This window comes from Aythya marila (genome assembly GCF_965140915.1).
Source record: "Aythya marila genome assembly, chromosome: 13".
NCBI lineage: Eukaryota > Metazoa > Chordata > Aves > Anseriformes > Anatidae > Aythya > Aythya marila.
Window position 1 is genome coordinate 18,612,233 of NC_139054.1, and position 16,722 is coordinate 18,628,954.

The 16,722-nt window shown below is 53.2% G+C and overlaps 1 protein-coding gene across 3 annotated transcripts in view; it reads right to left on the reverse strand.

Annotated features, from left to right (window-relative positions):
• Positions 1 to 1,434: 1,434 nt before the first annotated feature.
• GAB3 (GRB2 associated binding protein 3) overlaps positions 1,435 to 16,722 on the reverse strand; it is a 56,886-nt gene continuing 41,598 nt past the window's right edge. Inside the window, exons 3-10 of one of the 3 annotated variants that reach the window (XM_082771068.1) lie at positions 15,845 to 16,061; positions 14,530 to 15,002; positions 12,043 to 12,098; positions 10,816 to 11,071; positions 9,724 to 9,805; positions 8,167 to 8,269; positions 6,874 to 6,987; positions 1,435 to 5,937 (exon numbers count right to left, since the gene is read on the reverse strand). In XM_082771068.1, the coding sequence (XP_082627194.1) occupies positions 5,821 to 5,937; positions 6,874 to 6,987; positions 8,167 to 8,269; positions 9,724 to 9,805; positions 10,816 to 11,071; positions 12,043 to 12,098; positions 14,530 to 15,002; positions 15,845 to 16,061 (1,418 nt within the window). In that variant the 3' untranslated portion in view covers positions 1,435 to 5,820. The remainder of the gene's footprint in view (positions 5,938 to 6,873; positions 6,988 to 8,166; positions 8,270 to 9,723; positions 9,806 to 10,815; positions 11,072 to 12,042; positions 12,099 to 14,529; positions 15,003 to 15,844; positions 16,062 to 16,722) is intronic. The other 2 variants (XM_082771069.1, XM_082771070.1) reach the window with 2 other exon arrangements.

Here is a 16,722-nt window from a genome sequence, read left to right on the forward strand (position 1 = left end):
AAAACATGCACCAGCGCCAAGCACACCTTCTGCTGGAAAGCCCCTGTGCTTTTCTGGGAGCTTTATTTGCCAGCTTCCGTGGGATTGCCCAGCAGTTATTTAGGAGTAGCTCGCAGGCTGAAAGAGTGCTCCCTATGGTGCAAATGCTTCTTTAAGAAATTAAATCAGAGGCACAGGAGCCTGGAATAAGTGGTTTTATGCAGGATAGCAGCTCAGACCTCCTCCCTAGGGAGCTTCCTTTCTTGGTCTGGCTTGGGCTGTTGAGAAGGTCACACATCAAGCTCTGAAACCCTCAGCAGGAGCCCAGCAGCAGAGCCAGGACTCCCGAGGGCAGCCCAGCATTACAAGTGGGTGGAAGGGGCCGAGCCCCTGCCCCACTGCTCCTTGCCAGGCGCTGGAGGTGCTGCTGCTGCCACCCAAGGCTATCAGCCTGTAACCAGTACAGCCAAGTCCCTGGCTGCCCAAAACAACCAGGAGAGGAGCCCTGGATGGCGTCTGGGGGAAATGCAGATCTTAAGACCCGTCAAAACGCAGCAGGCAGCCCACGTTAACTGGGGGCAGAAGGACAGGGCTATGGCCCAACACACCCAGAGGATTTTTGCTGCTGGCACTGGGCCTGGGCAAGTCCCTGCCCCTCCAAGCACACCTGAAAAATCCCTGAAGTGCTTTGTACAGAGGCACAAGAAGCCCGAGAGCTTCCTGAGCCTTCCGTAACCTCATTCCAGTCCCATTATCTGCAGCCCCCGAGTGTGATTTTGGGCTCAGCAGGCACACTCCCAAGGCTGGGCTGCCCCTGTCCAAGCTGCTCGGGGTGCCCCTGAGCTAGGAGGTGCCCACAGAGGGGCAGGGGTCCCACCAGGACCATGAAGGTAAATATGCCCAAAGCTCTATGTAAACGGCATCCCAAATACCTCACTTGTTAGCAGCTCTGCTCCCATGGCCTTGCTCTGTTCATGAAATCCCAAGACCCATGTGCTGGGAGGATCCCACCTCACCTGCTCAGTGGGAAAATTGCACTGACAGCATCCAAGCTCCTCAGCACAGGACAGTTAAAGTATCAGATGGAACAGTGACCAGTCGTCGTATCCAAACCCAGAGCATTTCCTGAGCAAAGTGGCGTTTGGAGGCTCCTTCTTTGGGCAGCAAAAGCACAGCCCCTTCCTCCCAGGCTGCAGCAGGAGCCACTCACCCACATCCCAGGGAGGATGTAGCCACAGCTTCATCGTTGCTTGTTCCTCAAGGCACCTGCAGATGATCTCCTGACACAAGGGTGTGTGACATCGGGTGCAGATTTGTTTGAATTTACATTCAGATAATTTCTATCAACAAGTCACAGCCTAGAAATGGCTGGAAAATGGGGGAAGCACGAAATGAAAGATGTGGGAGTTTCCCTTTGCTAATCAAAATAAATAAAGAGCACTGCTACGTTTTATATTAATTTATTAGAAAAAAAAAGATACACAGTTTAATGTGCAAATATATACAACCAACATTACAATGAAACGTCGGGAAGGGAGAGCCCCTCCGCTCTATCAGTGACTTACTCCTTCATAACAGAGATGACTGTTTAATGCTTCCCCACAGATTTACAAATACAAAAACAAGTATAATGCTTCATTTGCACAACACAAAAAGTTTATTCTTATTTGAACAAAAAATATTCTGGCTTCGAAATGGCAAAGTCTGCTATTTTGGTGGCTTTTTTTTTTTTTTTTTTTTCAAACCTGAGCAATTCTCGCGGAACAGGGGAACAAAGGAAAGGCATTGCCCTGTGCTTCATTCTCATCACAGCATCTGATGGTCTTTGAATTCCTCAACCACTGACTCACTGAAAGTCAATGCAACTCCCAAACGTACATCCAGGACGTAATCAGCTCAGCGGCGCGGAGAGCGGGCACTACCCTGGGCAAAAGCGAGCGGGTAGCAACCACCTGGCTCGAGTTAAATGGCTGTTGGCATTTCTCAGGTAAAGTGTTCCTATCTGACGGTAAGGTATTTAATGCTGTCTCCTGTAATAAAGGAGTTATAAATGGAAAATACGGTTTAGTCCAAAAAGCAAGAGTCCTGGATCCTGCTACGCTTTGCGTGATCACCAGAGGACTGCAGGAGGCGGCTGTGGTAACCTCAAATTGAGCGAAGACCTCGGGACTGAGCGCAACCCCCAGCAAGCACTTAAATCCTGCTCTCCTCGGGCAAGAAGTCCAGAGCAGTTTAATCCCTTTCCATTCCGTCAGATTTACTTCCAGCAGGTGTTCTTGCACCCGCTGGCTGCAGATGATTTGGCAGCAGAGCCCCGTACCGGCCCCGACCTCCTCCCGCCTGTGCCGTGCCGGGCCAGCACCCCACGCTGCCGGCGCTGCAGGAGCCAGCTGGGCCCCACGGCCTCCTCGCGGGGCTCGCACAGCACCCACAGCACCAGTGCCGTCCGCCTGCCCTCCGCCTCGTCACGCAGTCCAGCTGCACCTGCAATCCCCGCGCGGCGCCGCTGCTAATTCCACAAAGCCCACTCCGCGTGGTTAACGCTTCTGCGCTTTGACCAAGAACCCCCAGCGGAGCTGGAGAAGGCACTACAGGTCCCAGCAGGGCAAAGCCAGCTCCCCAGGAGACAGGAGCTTCACGAGGGGCTGCTGGCCATGCCACGCTCATAAAGGCGCAGAGCCTCCCTCTGCACTGACTCCCCTGATATTTTTACGAAATACAAACAAATAACGAAACAACAGCCCTGCAGCAAACAGAGGAGGCTACCAGAGGCATGCCTGGCATCCTGCCTCAACTACGTTTTCAGACACGGCGCTGTCAAAAGCTCTTTCGGTTTTCAGGTGCTTTCACAGCTTTTCTTTCCTCTTTGGCCAGCGAGCAGAATTTACTGAGCACTGCAGCATCCCTCCTCCTGCCCGCAGGTTGCAGGGATGCTGACAGCAGCGTGCGGGTACGTCACTGGTGGCCCATGGCGAGGTGGTGGCTCCATTTCAGACTGAAATCCCTAGTGATGGGGGTGACCTCTGCAGTCAGCCTTTGCCATCCTCACACCACCCTCCTTTTATATACCCTCTTCGGAGTATTGCACAATTTGGCTATGTGGAGGGGACAAAAAGCATTTGGGGAGGCCTGCTCTGCTTTTAAACTTCTGCATTTTATTCGCTCCTGTTCTGTGCATTGTACTTGCACAGGAATACATGTCACAGACCCTGGAGTGGGACCTTAAATGAGAAATCTGAACAAAACCCCATACTTAGCTCTTAGTTTAGAAGTGAAAGTTAGAAGCCAGTAAGCTGTGTTCGATGGAGATAAGATAGCTCTGGGGCAGGAAGGAGACATGCGGAAGTTTAAGGGGGAGACTGAGCTAAGGACAGCCACCTCCAAGCTGAACATTTATATATTTTTAGGAAAATAAAACCAAAAGAGTTGCTCTTTCCTAAACTTCTGAATGACCCAGCAGCCACGTCTGTCTAAGTTTAAATAGTTTTACAACAAACTAGAATAATGAGCGTGACAGTTGTTCTTGATAGCTTGGTATTTTTCCACTTCAGAAGGTTTTCTGACAGCATGGAAAGAAACACTCCGGTAAAACACGAGCTGATTTGCACTCTCCTGCAGCCTGACTGGGAGGTTGGCATGCCCTCCCTCTGCAGCTGGGGCTCTGCAGCAGCTCAGCATCATTGTGCTCACCCTTTGCAGATGCTTTCTGTGCTTTACAAGGCTCCTGAGCGTGATGGTCCCCTGATGCAATACACATCTCGTCCAGACATGCAACTCCACAATGCAGCTTTCTGCATACTGAAAGCTTTCAGGGACATTTGTTATTTGCACGCCTTGCAGTGGCACTTCTGAGCAGAGGCAGATGTGTTTCTAACTGCAGCCCTCCCTGGCACAGCCCTGCAGAGGTGTGGATCCCCACAACCCCACCCTGAGCCCACTTCCTCTCTCCCACGGCTACACCCGCAGCGCTCGCCTACATCAGTCTTAGGACCAAAAAAAAAGGGGTTCAAAAACTAAACTTCACACCAGATTTACACTGAAAAGCTTGGATTATTTTCACAGCTTTTCCAAGCACCAGCTTTCATTGCAGCATAACCCCCTGCTTTCAACCAGCTTGTTTTCTAACCCAGGACAATTTCTGGGATGGGGCCAAGCGCCCAGTCAGCCAAGCTGCTGGCAAACCTCGCTCTTACAGGGTGCTCACCACGGAGCTCCCAGCTCTGCATCTGCTCTAAAGAGATGGCGAGGCCTGCGAGCACTTCAGCTCTCTTGAGGTAGGAGGAAAACGGTGTTTCTGCTCTCAAGGCTGCCCCTGCCAGCAGGCCGTGCAACTTGGCCATGTCTCCCACCCTGCGAGAGCTCAGGGGCTGCAGGCAGAAGGGAGAAGAGCAAGGAGGGACTTCCAGCGCCAGCGACGTCTGCAGCAATGTTCCTACAGCCTCTGCTCAGTCTGCAAGCATTTCGGGGAGGTCAGATGATCGCGGTACAACAGGCACACGAGGAAGGCCAGTGATTTGGCCCTGTCAAAGGGGAAATCTTCCGTAAGGGCCCTGGCTGGCTGTCCTCGCCGGCTGGATCACACCTCGCCGGCCAGCGGGACCTACCTGCAGGAGCAGAGCCTGCCAGGGCCGATCCAGCATGGGCCACGCTGCCCGTGCTCGAGTGGCTGTGCGCCCCCTTAAACACAGGTCGCAGCCAAGCTTTGCAAAGTTAAATATGTCATAAACTATACACATATGTGATCCTGAGATAGTGCCCCTAACAAGTCCCAAGGTAGATAAGCTTCCTGAAGGCAGAGGTCCTCGCGCCGCCCGAGCGCATTGTTGTTTGCGTTTGGCAGGCTCGCCAGCCTCTCGCGGACCGTGCTGCGCTTCCTAATTCTCCTTTTTTTTTTTTTTGGGGTGGGTCTGATGAAACAATCAGTTTGATGACTGCTACCAGCAATTCCAATTGCATTTCTTCGCAGCTCGGATGAAAGCATTCTTGATCCTTTGCCAGGTCTCCCAAGACTTGCAGAAACAGGCTCACAGCTTCCCTTTCTATTTTTTGGCCGGCCAAGAGCTGTGTGTCAGCAGCCTCCTGCTAGAGGAGCAGCTGTGCTGTGCTGAGGACACTCCTCGAGATAGGAAGAAAACATCAGTAGTAATCAGACAGAGAGGCGACAAGCACGAGCCACAACAGAGAGCAGAAGCTTCACATGATGACCGTCAGCCGGAGGGTCAGCAGCCGCGCGTCCCGGTCCCGGGTCCATACTCCTGTTTGGAGCTTCTGACAGCAGCAGCTCGGAGTCAGGCTTTTTAATCCCAGGGGAAAAAAAGCTATTTCCCCAAGTTCTCTTTGCTTGAGCGCTATATAAAAAGTTCTTTTTATTGTTTCAGTATTTAGCCCTTAGTTGATTAGTCACCGCTACCTGCCAGGTGCCTGCTGCCAGAAGCAGCCCGAGCACCCGCAGTGTCCGTAGGAACATCAAAAAATAGCTTTAGCAACTAGGAATTACACAACAGAGGGAGAAGACAGGGCTACCTAGATTAATGCGATGTGTAGTGGGTTTGTTAAGGTTAGGTGGACAACTCGTCCAAGAATCATGACAGAAAATGGTACCATGTAGCTTACCAGTAAGGGCAGTAAAAAGGGTAATGCGATCACCAGTGAACCACTCACTCATTCGACATACTATTTCCAGCCAAAATCAAAGGTTTCCGGTAAAGATGCCACTCCTCGGGAGATCGTAAGCATCTTACAGCTCCACCTTTGAGCTCTGTGATAGCTGCTTCATTAACGTTGTGGTTCCAGTGCAAAAAAAAATAAAAAAAATCTCCTCCAGATCCCAACCTTCTTCCTTTAGACTTTTGATTGCCTCTCGTCTGTCCATTCCTGCTTAGTGTTCTGTAAAGCTTGAGTCTTCTGTTCATCCACCTGCACGTAGTCCACTCTCTGCTCCTCAGAAAGAAATGGTTTCTGTGAGAGACAAAAAACAACACATTTAGTTAGGCTGTGAAAAGGGAGGCGAGCGAAACCTGCCTTGATTTTCTGTTACCCCTCATTCCCTGCTTGCCTCGCTTCACCTCGAAGCTCCCAGTGCCACCAGCTGCCAGCAGCATTGCTCTGCAGCCTGCCAGAGCTGCAGCCACCCACCCGGCGCCCCGGTGCTCAGCCCCGCTTGCTTTGCCAAGCGAGGACACTGCCCTGGCTCTTCTGCCCCTGCAGATCATCACTGCCTTGTCACATCCTGCTGGGGATAACCTGCCTGCTTTTAACCAGAGAATGGTTTGCTTTTAAGAAAGCTTTGGTGTCCCAAGGCTTTTGCCTTCAGGAGGACTGGATAAAAAGCTGTACAGGACACAAAACTTCCCCAGCAGACAACAGTCTTGGCTTTGCTGCGGTACCTGCTCAGTGCCTGGGCAGGCTGGAAGCTCTTTGGAACAGGGTTTGCAGTTTCTCAGCATTGCTAAAGAAATTAAAATGCTTTTGGAGATGCCAGAACAAAAGTGCACATCTTGCTGTGTTATGAGAGATGGTACAGTTTTTACCTGATGAATTTATCGTGGGTTGTAATACTTGTTACTGCAGAGAGACCGGGGGGAAAACCAGTAGGAAAGGGAGACTATGAAAATGGAAGAGCATGCCGAGACCCTTCAAGCACCAACAAGCTCACCCACGGGCCCCTCTGCTGCATGTCCCAGTGGAGCCTCCTGCCCTCTGCTGAGCTCAAGTTAATGGCAGCCCTACAAGGCAAGCTAAGGACACCCTGCCATCACCCTAATTCTGCTTTTATGGGGTTAATCTTGCCACTGGAAACAGGACTGGTACCTAACAGAGCATGGTTCTGGGTCTTTTCCTCCCAGCAGACACAAAGAAAGGAGGTTTGTTTTTTTTTGCACAGGGGACTCATACCTTCTGCACAGGGGATGGGGAAGCAGAATTAAAATCCAATGCTAAGTAATCAAGGTTAGATTTCCTTGTCCATGGAAAAGCACCACTGTATGGAGATGTTGCCTGTCTGTGTTCCTGTCAGGAAAGAAGAGAAACTTTTAATGCTCTTAAAACACCATCCCAGGAGGAAGCAGGACGGCACCGGGAGCAGGAGACTCTCCCGGCAGCACGAGTGAGGCCGGCCAGCACCCACGGGACAGCCTTTGGTGACGACCAGTGGGGTAAAGTTGACTAGCTGGGTACCACAAGGAAATGGAGAGTGCCTTTTTCTCCTGGTCGTTATGGCAAAACCAGCACACCCTGCTGAATCTCATTCTGATCTGGACAAGATCCCGAGGCAGGAGCCCAGCTCCTCGCCCCAGCCCCTGGAAGGCTCAGGTTCACAGGGGTGCCCGCGGAGCTGTCGTGGTAGTGTCTGTCCGCATCTAGTGCCAGGGAAATCAAGGCGACCACAAGCACGTGGGAGGTTTTAATTGACCAGAAAGTCAAACAGGCAGCAGTTACAACTGGAACTGCCCTACCAAGCAGATTTTGGTCTGGGAACGGTGTGGGTTGAAATTTGGGACGATTGTTTAAGGAGGCTGTGGTCAGTTTCGCAATGCATTTGTATGGCCACTGCTGCGGGGCCAGATCGGCAGACATGGGTCTCAAGTCTCTTGGTCTGAGCCAATTTCCACCTAAAACTCAAAGGAAACCGAGGCTCTGGTCTTTTGCAAGATATGGCTAGAGAGTGAATGAAGAAAAGGAAGCCACAAAGCCAGATGTTCTTCTCTCGTGGGATGGGAAGTGGGGTTAGTGCCACCAGCAAAAGCAGAAGCAATAGGAGCCGGCAATGGGCGTTCTGTTTCTGCACAATATTTGGTGTGTTTCTTTAGGAAGTGCGCTAACGGCTTTCTGTCATTTCCTAGGAGATTTCTGCAGGGCACACTTCTGAAAGGTGAAAAGATTTCAGTTGCCTTCGCCTTAATGAGTTCTCATGTAAATATGGCTGATCCCTGTGCTCTCTTGGAACTGCTCAGCAACATTCGTGGGTGAACAGCTGAGTTCTGCGGAGCAGAAGAAGGGCTCCCCTTATCTCTCTGTAAATCGGTCCCACTGTCTTGGGTTTAAAACCATTTCATCATTTTTTGTTCAAACAGAAGGCAAAGGACAAACCTCCTCAACATTTTTTCTTAGAAAACAAACTTCTGCATTCTCCATCAATGTGACAGAGCAGAATAAAGCAAAGGATGGCTGTGTGAAAATGAAGATTACCATATGAATGTAACTTTCTTCCTCTTCTCCGGAAACTGAATTGGCAAATATTCTTGCTGAATTAATACCGTCTCTTTCTGGTGAGATAAAGCTCATTCGATTGCTATGAAGAAAAACACAGGAGAGGTTAAGGAAGCATCTTACAGATGCTCTGAAATGAAGCCAAAGCCTGACACAGTCCATATGGGGAATAAACTCGCACTAACGCTGCAGCCTTTATGGAGAGGATGTCCAAAAACATTCCTTAGTTCCAGAAAGTGTTACGTTCCTCCAAGTGTCTTTTTATTTTAGGGGAGGATTTATGAAAGTTTGCCATCTCTGGCATGACAGAAAGCATAAAGCGTTGGAGCCATTCTCCAGCGAGGGGCACAGACAGCACTCATTAGGGTAACGAGCGCCGCTGGGGCAGCTAGCTACATGGGCACCCCTTTATGGGGACTGACACGAATTAAACAGCTACTGGAGGGGCACACGGAGGAGCTGGCTGGCTCCAAACCCTGTGTAAACACAGGCTGTCTGTGCCGTGGAGATGGCTGCAGCTCGGCCCTTGTTCGAGGAAATCTGCATCACGAGTGAATGACTGCAGGCTGGCACAGGGGGGTTAGTTATTAGGAAACTGGGCGGCTACTTGGTGCAGCATGAACGGCGTAATTCCTTCTGCTTTATTAGTTCCGGGCAGCCTGCTTTTTAGTTTTGTTAACGTGAAATGTGCAAACACCCCCCTGAGCTCGTTATCCTTCAGGACTCCGCACTGTGTCAGCACTAATTAACCGCGGCGCTCTGGCAGGGCGCTGGGGAGGCAGGCTGCTGGGTTGCCCTCCCAGGCAGCCCGTGGGGTTAACTGCTTCGGAAAGGATGGGCTGGGACAGGGCTCCGCAGCCACCAAGCTCTCCCCCAAGCATCTCGCTGTGTCCTCCCCTCTTCTCGAGCTCCCTCAGGTTGAATCTCTGTGCAGCTGGAGCCCGACAGCACCACCCGTTCGCACTGCCTGTGTGAACAAAGGCGTTTCTTTTTCCCCACAGCTCGCTTCCAGGGCCACAAGGTCACACCAGCAGAGCAAACCTCAGTTTCCACGTGGCAGCACAGAAGCCTGCACCCAGGCTGCAAGTCAGGCAGATCTTGATCTTAACTAGTTCTCTTCTTTCTCAGTTTTCAGAAACAAAAATGATGCCATCACTCCAGAAAAAAAATAAAATTGAGGCATGTGAAGCTTTTGGCCATCACAGCAGCCACACCAGACTAGCTCTGGCCTTTCCCAAAGGAACCTTCACAAGAGATGGAGTTTCCTGCAAACCCCAATTTGCAAGATACCCAGAACACATCCCTCCTGACAGCACCGGGTGATGCTCAGCTCACTGGAGCTGCCAGTCTCGAAAGGGAGCCTTGCTTTTTAGAGACAGCAAAAGCCTGGTGGGTGCTGGAAGGAGCCCTGGGGAATTCCGGTATGTGGCCTTCACCAGGAAGCTGCATCGTGTGGAATGTGAGAAGTTACTTTTACCTCCATCCCACAACGTTAACATTTGAAAGATTGCAAGGGTGGGTTTCCTGGCGACTTACTAAGGCACGGTCCACATCCTGGTCACGGCAGCGTGCTCACGGATTGTGGAGAGGTTCCTCAGGTCCAGAGGAGGTGGCCGTGCTGCAGGGAGACACAAAGGGAACGGCATTTGCAAAAGCAGGGCTCAAGAAAAGCAGGAACTGATTAGAAAAATGCAAGCAATAGAATATTTCACAGAACGTAACTGATACAGCCGAGATAGGAGTCAGTAACAGATGACCACTTCAGGCAGTGCCGGAAAGCAAAGTCCCTCGTTTACTCAGAACCAGCAGGATAAATACATCGGGCACCAGGAGAGCAAACGCCCTGCAAGATCTACGCCTGACCCTTGCCTCAGCGCAGCCCAGCCCGTGCTGCCTGCAATGGACAGGTCAGCTTCAGGTCATGGCAGGCTTTGGGCTCTCTCCTCAACCCAAAGGTCCTACACGTGGCAGTCTCTCCTCGCACCTCTGCATATTTTCCTTTCAGTTCTCAAAACCCTCCAAGCAAGGACCTGAGCTTGCTTTGCTTCCTGGCAGTGCTCTGCATTTCTCCCCCTGCTTCACGTAGCATTTCCTCAACCCATTCCTGAGTACTCCTGTGGCTCTGTAGCCCAAACAGCTTTACCACAGGCTAAGCTTTGGCAATTTTTTTTCTGCATAGCCATATTTCGTCACCAGTATATCATCAACCCAAATTTTGGAAGTGCTATGAGAAGCTGGAATGGAAAGTAACAGTATCTGCAGGAAATTCCTGGTGAACCCAAGGCAGCTGCACCCACCCAGCAGAGGTTTAGCCAACAGCCCACATGCCAAGTGGAGGATTTGAGTGTTTGGATGCCCCGTTCCTGGGAGGCAGCAGCACGCAGGGTTAGCCTCCTGTCTTGCTACAGAGTGGGTCCACACCCCTGCCCCACGCTGACGTGGCTGCAGAAGTGGCCACAGACACACAGACACTTTTCCTCTGCTTGCAAGCAGCCCCCTGGATGCACCCCGCTACGCCACAGTCCTCAAGGCTCCTACACAGGGATTCAGCCCCTTCTAGCGAGGGAAAAAGCCTTGAAACGCGCCACGGCCACCCGCAGCCTAGACGCTCTTTAGGTCTGGCCTTACATTTCCTGCGAGGCTTGAGGTCTCGGTTCACCGGAGGCGGCTCCAGGTCGGAGGGCAGCTCGGGCAAGGGGCTGGTGAGTTTTTCAGTGCTGACGACGGGGAAGGTGAAGGTGGCCGAGCTGGGGCTCATGGGGATGTAGCCGTCGGGTGAGCAGTCGGAGCCGGGCGCCGAGGGAGAGGTGCTGGGGCGCATGGGCACGTAACTGTCCTCCGCGCCATCCGCGGCCGTCGAGTAGAGCGGGGAGAACCGGCAGGGCTTCGGCAGCAAGGGAGGAAAGGAGAAAGAAACGGTGGTGAACAAACAGCTCGCCCCGAGCGGCTCGGGAGGTCCTGCTGGGACCTTGCCACGACACGCAAGGACGGGAGACACACTCGGTTCGGGTGCTCGTGCCAGCTTGGGAGGAGCTCAGCGCCTTGCTGCTGGACACTAGGACCAAACCTAGGGGTGACTGAAGTAGGTCTGCCTCTCCCAGCAGCAATTCTGACCTACAGGATGAAGGAAGTCCTTTCACACAAACAACTTCTGAAAGGAGAACAACTGGGTTTTTGCACATGTAGAAGCCGAGAGAGCAGAGATACAGGCAGACAAGTTACTTCTGATAGCTGAACATAACCACTAAAGGTTGATCACCAACCCTGCAAGCTTCCAGAGGAACACAAGCTGCACACCACCAAGGCTTGCATACAAGCAGCAAAGGAGCTCCCCCACAGAAAGCAGCGCTCAGTGCCAGACAGCAGGCTGGTTGCGTGGTGCCTGGTGGTGCCACACGTAACCCACATCTGTGCAAGCTGGGCCAGGAGCTTTGGGCTGACACAGTGCTGAATCACAGGGGCTTTGCTCACAGCCTTTCCTATATCCTGAGGAGGAGATAGCCCTCAGGATCAGGAAGAAATAGGCTTCTTTAAACCTCTTTTTTCCCCAAGAGGGAAGCGGCTTTCTCAGGTGCCTGTGGTCAACAGCTTCATTCTTGAAGTTACTGGAGTCCTTCACAGCAGACCTGCCTTTGTCTGCTTTAAAACCAGGGGCTCCATGTTGTGGCCTCCCTCTTCCCATGGCCACAGAGAAGCAGTACAGAAGTTGTCTGAAGCCAAGGGCTGCTTCTTCCTACTTTTTAATTATTTTTTTTTGCTGAGTCCAGCAGATGACTGACTACCAGAATGTGAAATGAGTCACTTGCTGAAGCCCGCATGCATCAGTGTTTAAGTTTACGCAAGCAGAGTACTCACCAAATTCAAGCTAAGCCTCTTGTCCCGACTTCTTAAAGAACTGCCCTCCACGTCTGCTGCACAGAAAAAAGCGATTAAAAATGTGCAAGGTAGTCCAACCTGGTGGAACAATGCTGGAGTAAAGCACATGGCCCTAAACAAACCGGAGTGTTACAGAGATTCTCAAACTCCTGGTATGTACCCTAAATGAGGAAACCCAATGACACACAAGACCAGAACCAACTTGGTAGTGTTTCAAGAGCAATTTCGGCTATTTTAAGTGTGATGAAGCCAAGGAACAGGATCGTGTAACCCTGCTGTAACTGAGACTTCCCATACTCACAAGCAGGTGGGGAGAAAGACTGGTGTGGTGCAGAGAGCAAGCAAGCAAGCAGACTAACATCTGAACCCAGTATCTGCTCTAGTCCCTCTGTTTCCCATCTCTCAGATACAGAATTACACCACAGGGACGTAGGGAAGGTTATTTTGCTGTTTGGAAAGCATTTGGGTGCCTGGGATGCGGGGTGCCTGGGAAACACATGTTGTTCTAGCAAGGGTGCATGAGCAAGCCTAACGAAGGGGGGAAATTCTTCTCTTTGCAGCCCAGAAATGCTGACACAAGGCACGTGGCTTGAGCTGCTGGGGGACAAACGCCAGAGGGAAGGTTCCCTTGTGCAGGCTGGCCTCCTCTTGGTGTAGGTCAACTTGTTTGTTGAAGGAAAAGGCAACAAAAATTGAAAAATGGCTTTCAATCCCTAGATCAGCAGTGGTAGCTGCTGGAATGTTTCTGTCTGATTTTACTGTGGATAATGGAAGGCTGTTACAGTTTGTTTTCAAGGAGGGCAGAAAAAGGAACTGGGGGAATTGGAGGAAACAGAACTGCTGTCACTCCTACACATGGGCGCGTATACGGGCACACACACAGACGTGTACGGTTACAGACATTTCTACCCCTGCTTACAACCACCACCCTTTTCTGGAAAATCACTTTCTAATCCGAAAAGTGCTTTTCCGTGCTCTCAGGGCCCCCAGGTAGGAGCACGGTGTGCCCTGCACCCTGCTGTGGCCGGGGAGATGCCTGTGCTGCACCGCAGCTCGGGGCTGAGCGCAGCAGTGCAGAGGAGAAGGACGCAGCGCTGCTGGTGCGGGTGCACATGCATCGGGGTGGGCAGGCGTCCTGCGATGGATACAGTTCCTTCGTTTGGCACAAAAGCAGTCAGGCACACCGGTAGGTGCCAGGGTACAGGTGCTTTACCAGCCCATACTACCTTTGCAGCAGGTCGATTCACAGCCATGCAGCTTTTACACATTGCTAAGGGCAAAAAAAAAAAAGAACTAAACTCAAGTGGGCTCACTGCAGGAGCCCACGAGCTGCAGCTGCTTCCTCCTTGTTTCTTTTTCAGACCGTCCTTTGTGAAGCACATTTTAATTCAGAGTTTAACCTTTCAAATAGTTTCAGCTGCACTTGGGGGAAGAGAAAAAAAAAACAGCAGCACTTATTAATTCATTGCTGCCCCCTGTCAGGCAGAGATAACCTTGCAGCACAGCAGCAGACCATGACATTTGGACACTTAATCCTCTTAAGAACCCTTTGGTGTAAATTGGGATGGAGAAACATTAACCACCTCACGCGTGCCAGCAGGGCTGGAGCAGCATATACGTGGAAGCAAAAGCAGTGTTTTTCAGGGAGCAAGCAGGCGTAACTGATAATGAAGAAGAGCATTTCCACCGATGGGTGTTTCTGCAGAAACCTTCCAAGAATTGTTTGTAGACTGATAAACAGCCCGGGCAGAGCTCTCCTTGCTCTGCTGCCTGAGCTCGGAGGGCAAGATCTAACGGCCCCAGACACTGAGAGCCCATTCAGACTACAGGGGCCTGAAGGATGCTCACCCATAAAACCCTGCCTTGTCTCCTCATCAAAACTGACACGTCTCTGCAAAATATTTGATGCTTTCCAGCCAGCTGCTTCCCTCTGTTCTGTGGCTTCACAACATAAAACTCGCACCTACTGTGTACACTGGATTTTGTCACCTGGATGTTCCTGGTTTTCAACCATTATTTGGTCTGAGATGGTTTTCAAGAACCAAAAAGGCACCCCCGCTGGGAGCAGGGCTTGCTTTGCAGCCGTCTCCCTCTGCAGCAGGTTTTCAGGCTAGCCAGGAGGAAATGCCAGGACAGAGGGGGATTTGCTGAAGGACATCAAGTCCCCAGCTCACCCAGGATTACATCCCATCCCCAGCACCTCCCTGGCGTCCTGTCCTTTAAGCATGAGAAAAGAAACACTGCTGTTACGGAGAGGACTCTGTGCGGAGCCACAAAGGCACTTCCCCTGGGCAAGCCCACGCTTTGACCTTCAGAAACAGAGGGGCAGGAGCTGAATGCAAGTGATGGACAGGTCCAAACCCTGCTCGCACCATTTTGGGGCTGCCATGAAGCATCACAGCAGGAGAGCAGGCAGTGGGCACCCTCCCACCCCTCCCAGTGCCAGCAGCTCCGAGACACGCTCACCTTTCCAGTTCCTGACGTTGTCCAGGCTGGACAGGGAGATCCTCCTGGGCACCAGCGCCACTGGAGCCCGGCAGGTCCCCGCGTGGCCGTTCTGCAGCACCCTGCCGCCCGCCTCGTCCCCTCGCCTGTCCAAGAAGTGGGTGGGCTTGGGGGGCCGCGGGGGGGGCGTGTTGGAGAGCACATCCAGCTGGCTCACGCCGTAGGGCAGCGCGCTTTGGCTCTGCTCAGTCTGAAAGGTTGGCGTCAGCGGCGTCCCCAGCAGTGGAGAGGAGGAGGAAAAGTCACTGGGTGTCCCGCTCACGTCGGCACTCCTGGGCACGGCGCCGGGGTTTGCCAGCGGGGCCGTGTCCTGGTGCACGGCACCGCAGGGCTGCACGAGGTACAGCGAGGGCTGGGACTGCAGTGAGTCGACAAACACGTCATCCAATGAGGTCTGCTCCAGGGATCTGTCCGAGTTGGACCAGCTGTCACACCTGCACGGGGCAGAGAGCAGGGCTGCTGCTTGCCTCTTCTGCCTGCAGCCGGGTGAGCGTGCGGGGCTGGGGGGGGTAAAACCTGCTGGGAGCGGCTCCATGGGCCGCTTTGCACTCCCAGCTTGGAAAATGCCCACTGACCACTTTGTGGTTTCCTTTCTGCTGGCACTTGGCCCTGCACACCCTCAGGGCACTGTCCAGGCCCTGTCCTCACCCCCAGGGCAGCGTGGCCAGCAGCGATGCTCCTCCACCAGCCCTGTAAGGCTGAGCCCTCCGCGTGAGGAGTCCTCGCACCACCACACCTCAAATTTCAACCTCCATGCTGCAGCGTTTGCTACAACCCCTATTTCCCTGTCTGGTTACCAGGCAAGTGGAGAAGTGGCTCCCAAAGCTGCGTGCTCGCCAAGCGAGGCATCTGTTGTGCTGCAGGAACCCAAGTTAAAAACCAGGGGGACTTTCAGAGAAGGAAGGAGAGGAGCACTAGCACTGTCCTGCTGAGGCTTCACCCATTCTTTCCTCCCAAGTGACAGCGTGTGACAAAAAGCACAGTCTGAGCCCAGATCTGTCCCCTCCCTGTGGCCATGGAGGGTCCCCCCGACCTGAGCATGGGGCACTTTGAGCAGCAGGCGGAAAGAGCACCTGGAGGGAGACTGCACGGGCCAGGACTGACAGCTGACGCTTGACCGCTCTGCTTTCCTCTACAGAAAGCCCCCCGAGAAATGGCTTTCTGAGGGTCCCATCGGGCTCACGAGCTGCAAGACTCCAGGACCAGTTTGCCCCAGCTTCCCAGGGGCACGCCGGGGTGGCTGCAGCCCGAGGTGTGCGGTGGAGCCCGGAGTTACCTGGTGTGGCTGAGCTTGCCCGACTCGCAGTTGGAGAGGAAGAGGTAGTCGGGGAGGAAGACCGACTCCGACTCGCTGGGGGTCTCCTCTGTGGCAGAAGCGTCGGCAGCGGCCTGCTCGACCGAGAAGGAGGGGTCGGCGATGCGGGAGGCGTGGGTGGAGGCGGCTGGCGAGGGCTGCGGGGACGAGGTGGTGTGGGACAGGCTCTCCACCGAACCTGCAGGGAGAAGCGATGGCCCCAGCTGAGCCACAGCGGGGCGAGGCGAGGAGGCGTCGCGGGGAGCAGGGCTGTGTGGGCTGGGCCCTGTCCCACAGGGTGAGATGCGAGGGCCCCAGCAGGCCGAGCCAGCCCTCAGTGCCTGCACCGTGCTGGCTGCCGTGGTCACCCCTCAGCCCCGGGGCGTATGGGGAGGGCACCACCAGCGAGGAACCCACCCCTCCGGTGACACCACACCTCCACATCAGCCCCGGCAGGCTTCCCCCCGGCTCCTTCCCCCTCTGAGCCAAAAGAAGCAGGAAAAAAGCCAAATTCTTCCTCGCCCTACCCCGTGGCTTGCCCCTTTCAAGCAGGGGGAGCCATCTCCTTCCTTCTCTACCAGCTGTTTCCTCCTGATAGCTTGGATTTGCAGTACTGCAGCAAACCCCAGGTTGCAGAGCACTCGCACGCGTGCTTCAACTCGAGCTTATTCAGCAAAGCGTTTGCTTAATTTTCAGCAGGTGCCTGGAGCAGCAGGACTGCAGCGGCCCTCTTGGCCCCAGCGATCATCTGAAGGGAACAGCTTTTCCAGGCTTTCAGGCTCGTGAAGCAGGGCTGACGGCTGAAGCCTTCCCAGCTGAAAAATAACTTCTCTTTTCCATCCTGCTGGCTCAGGCACTGG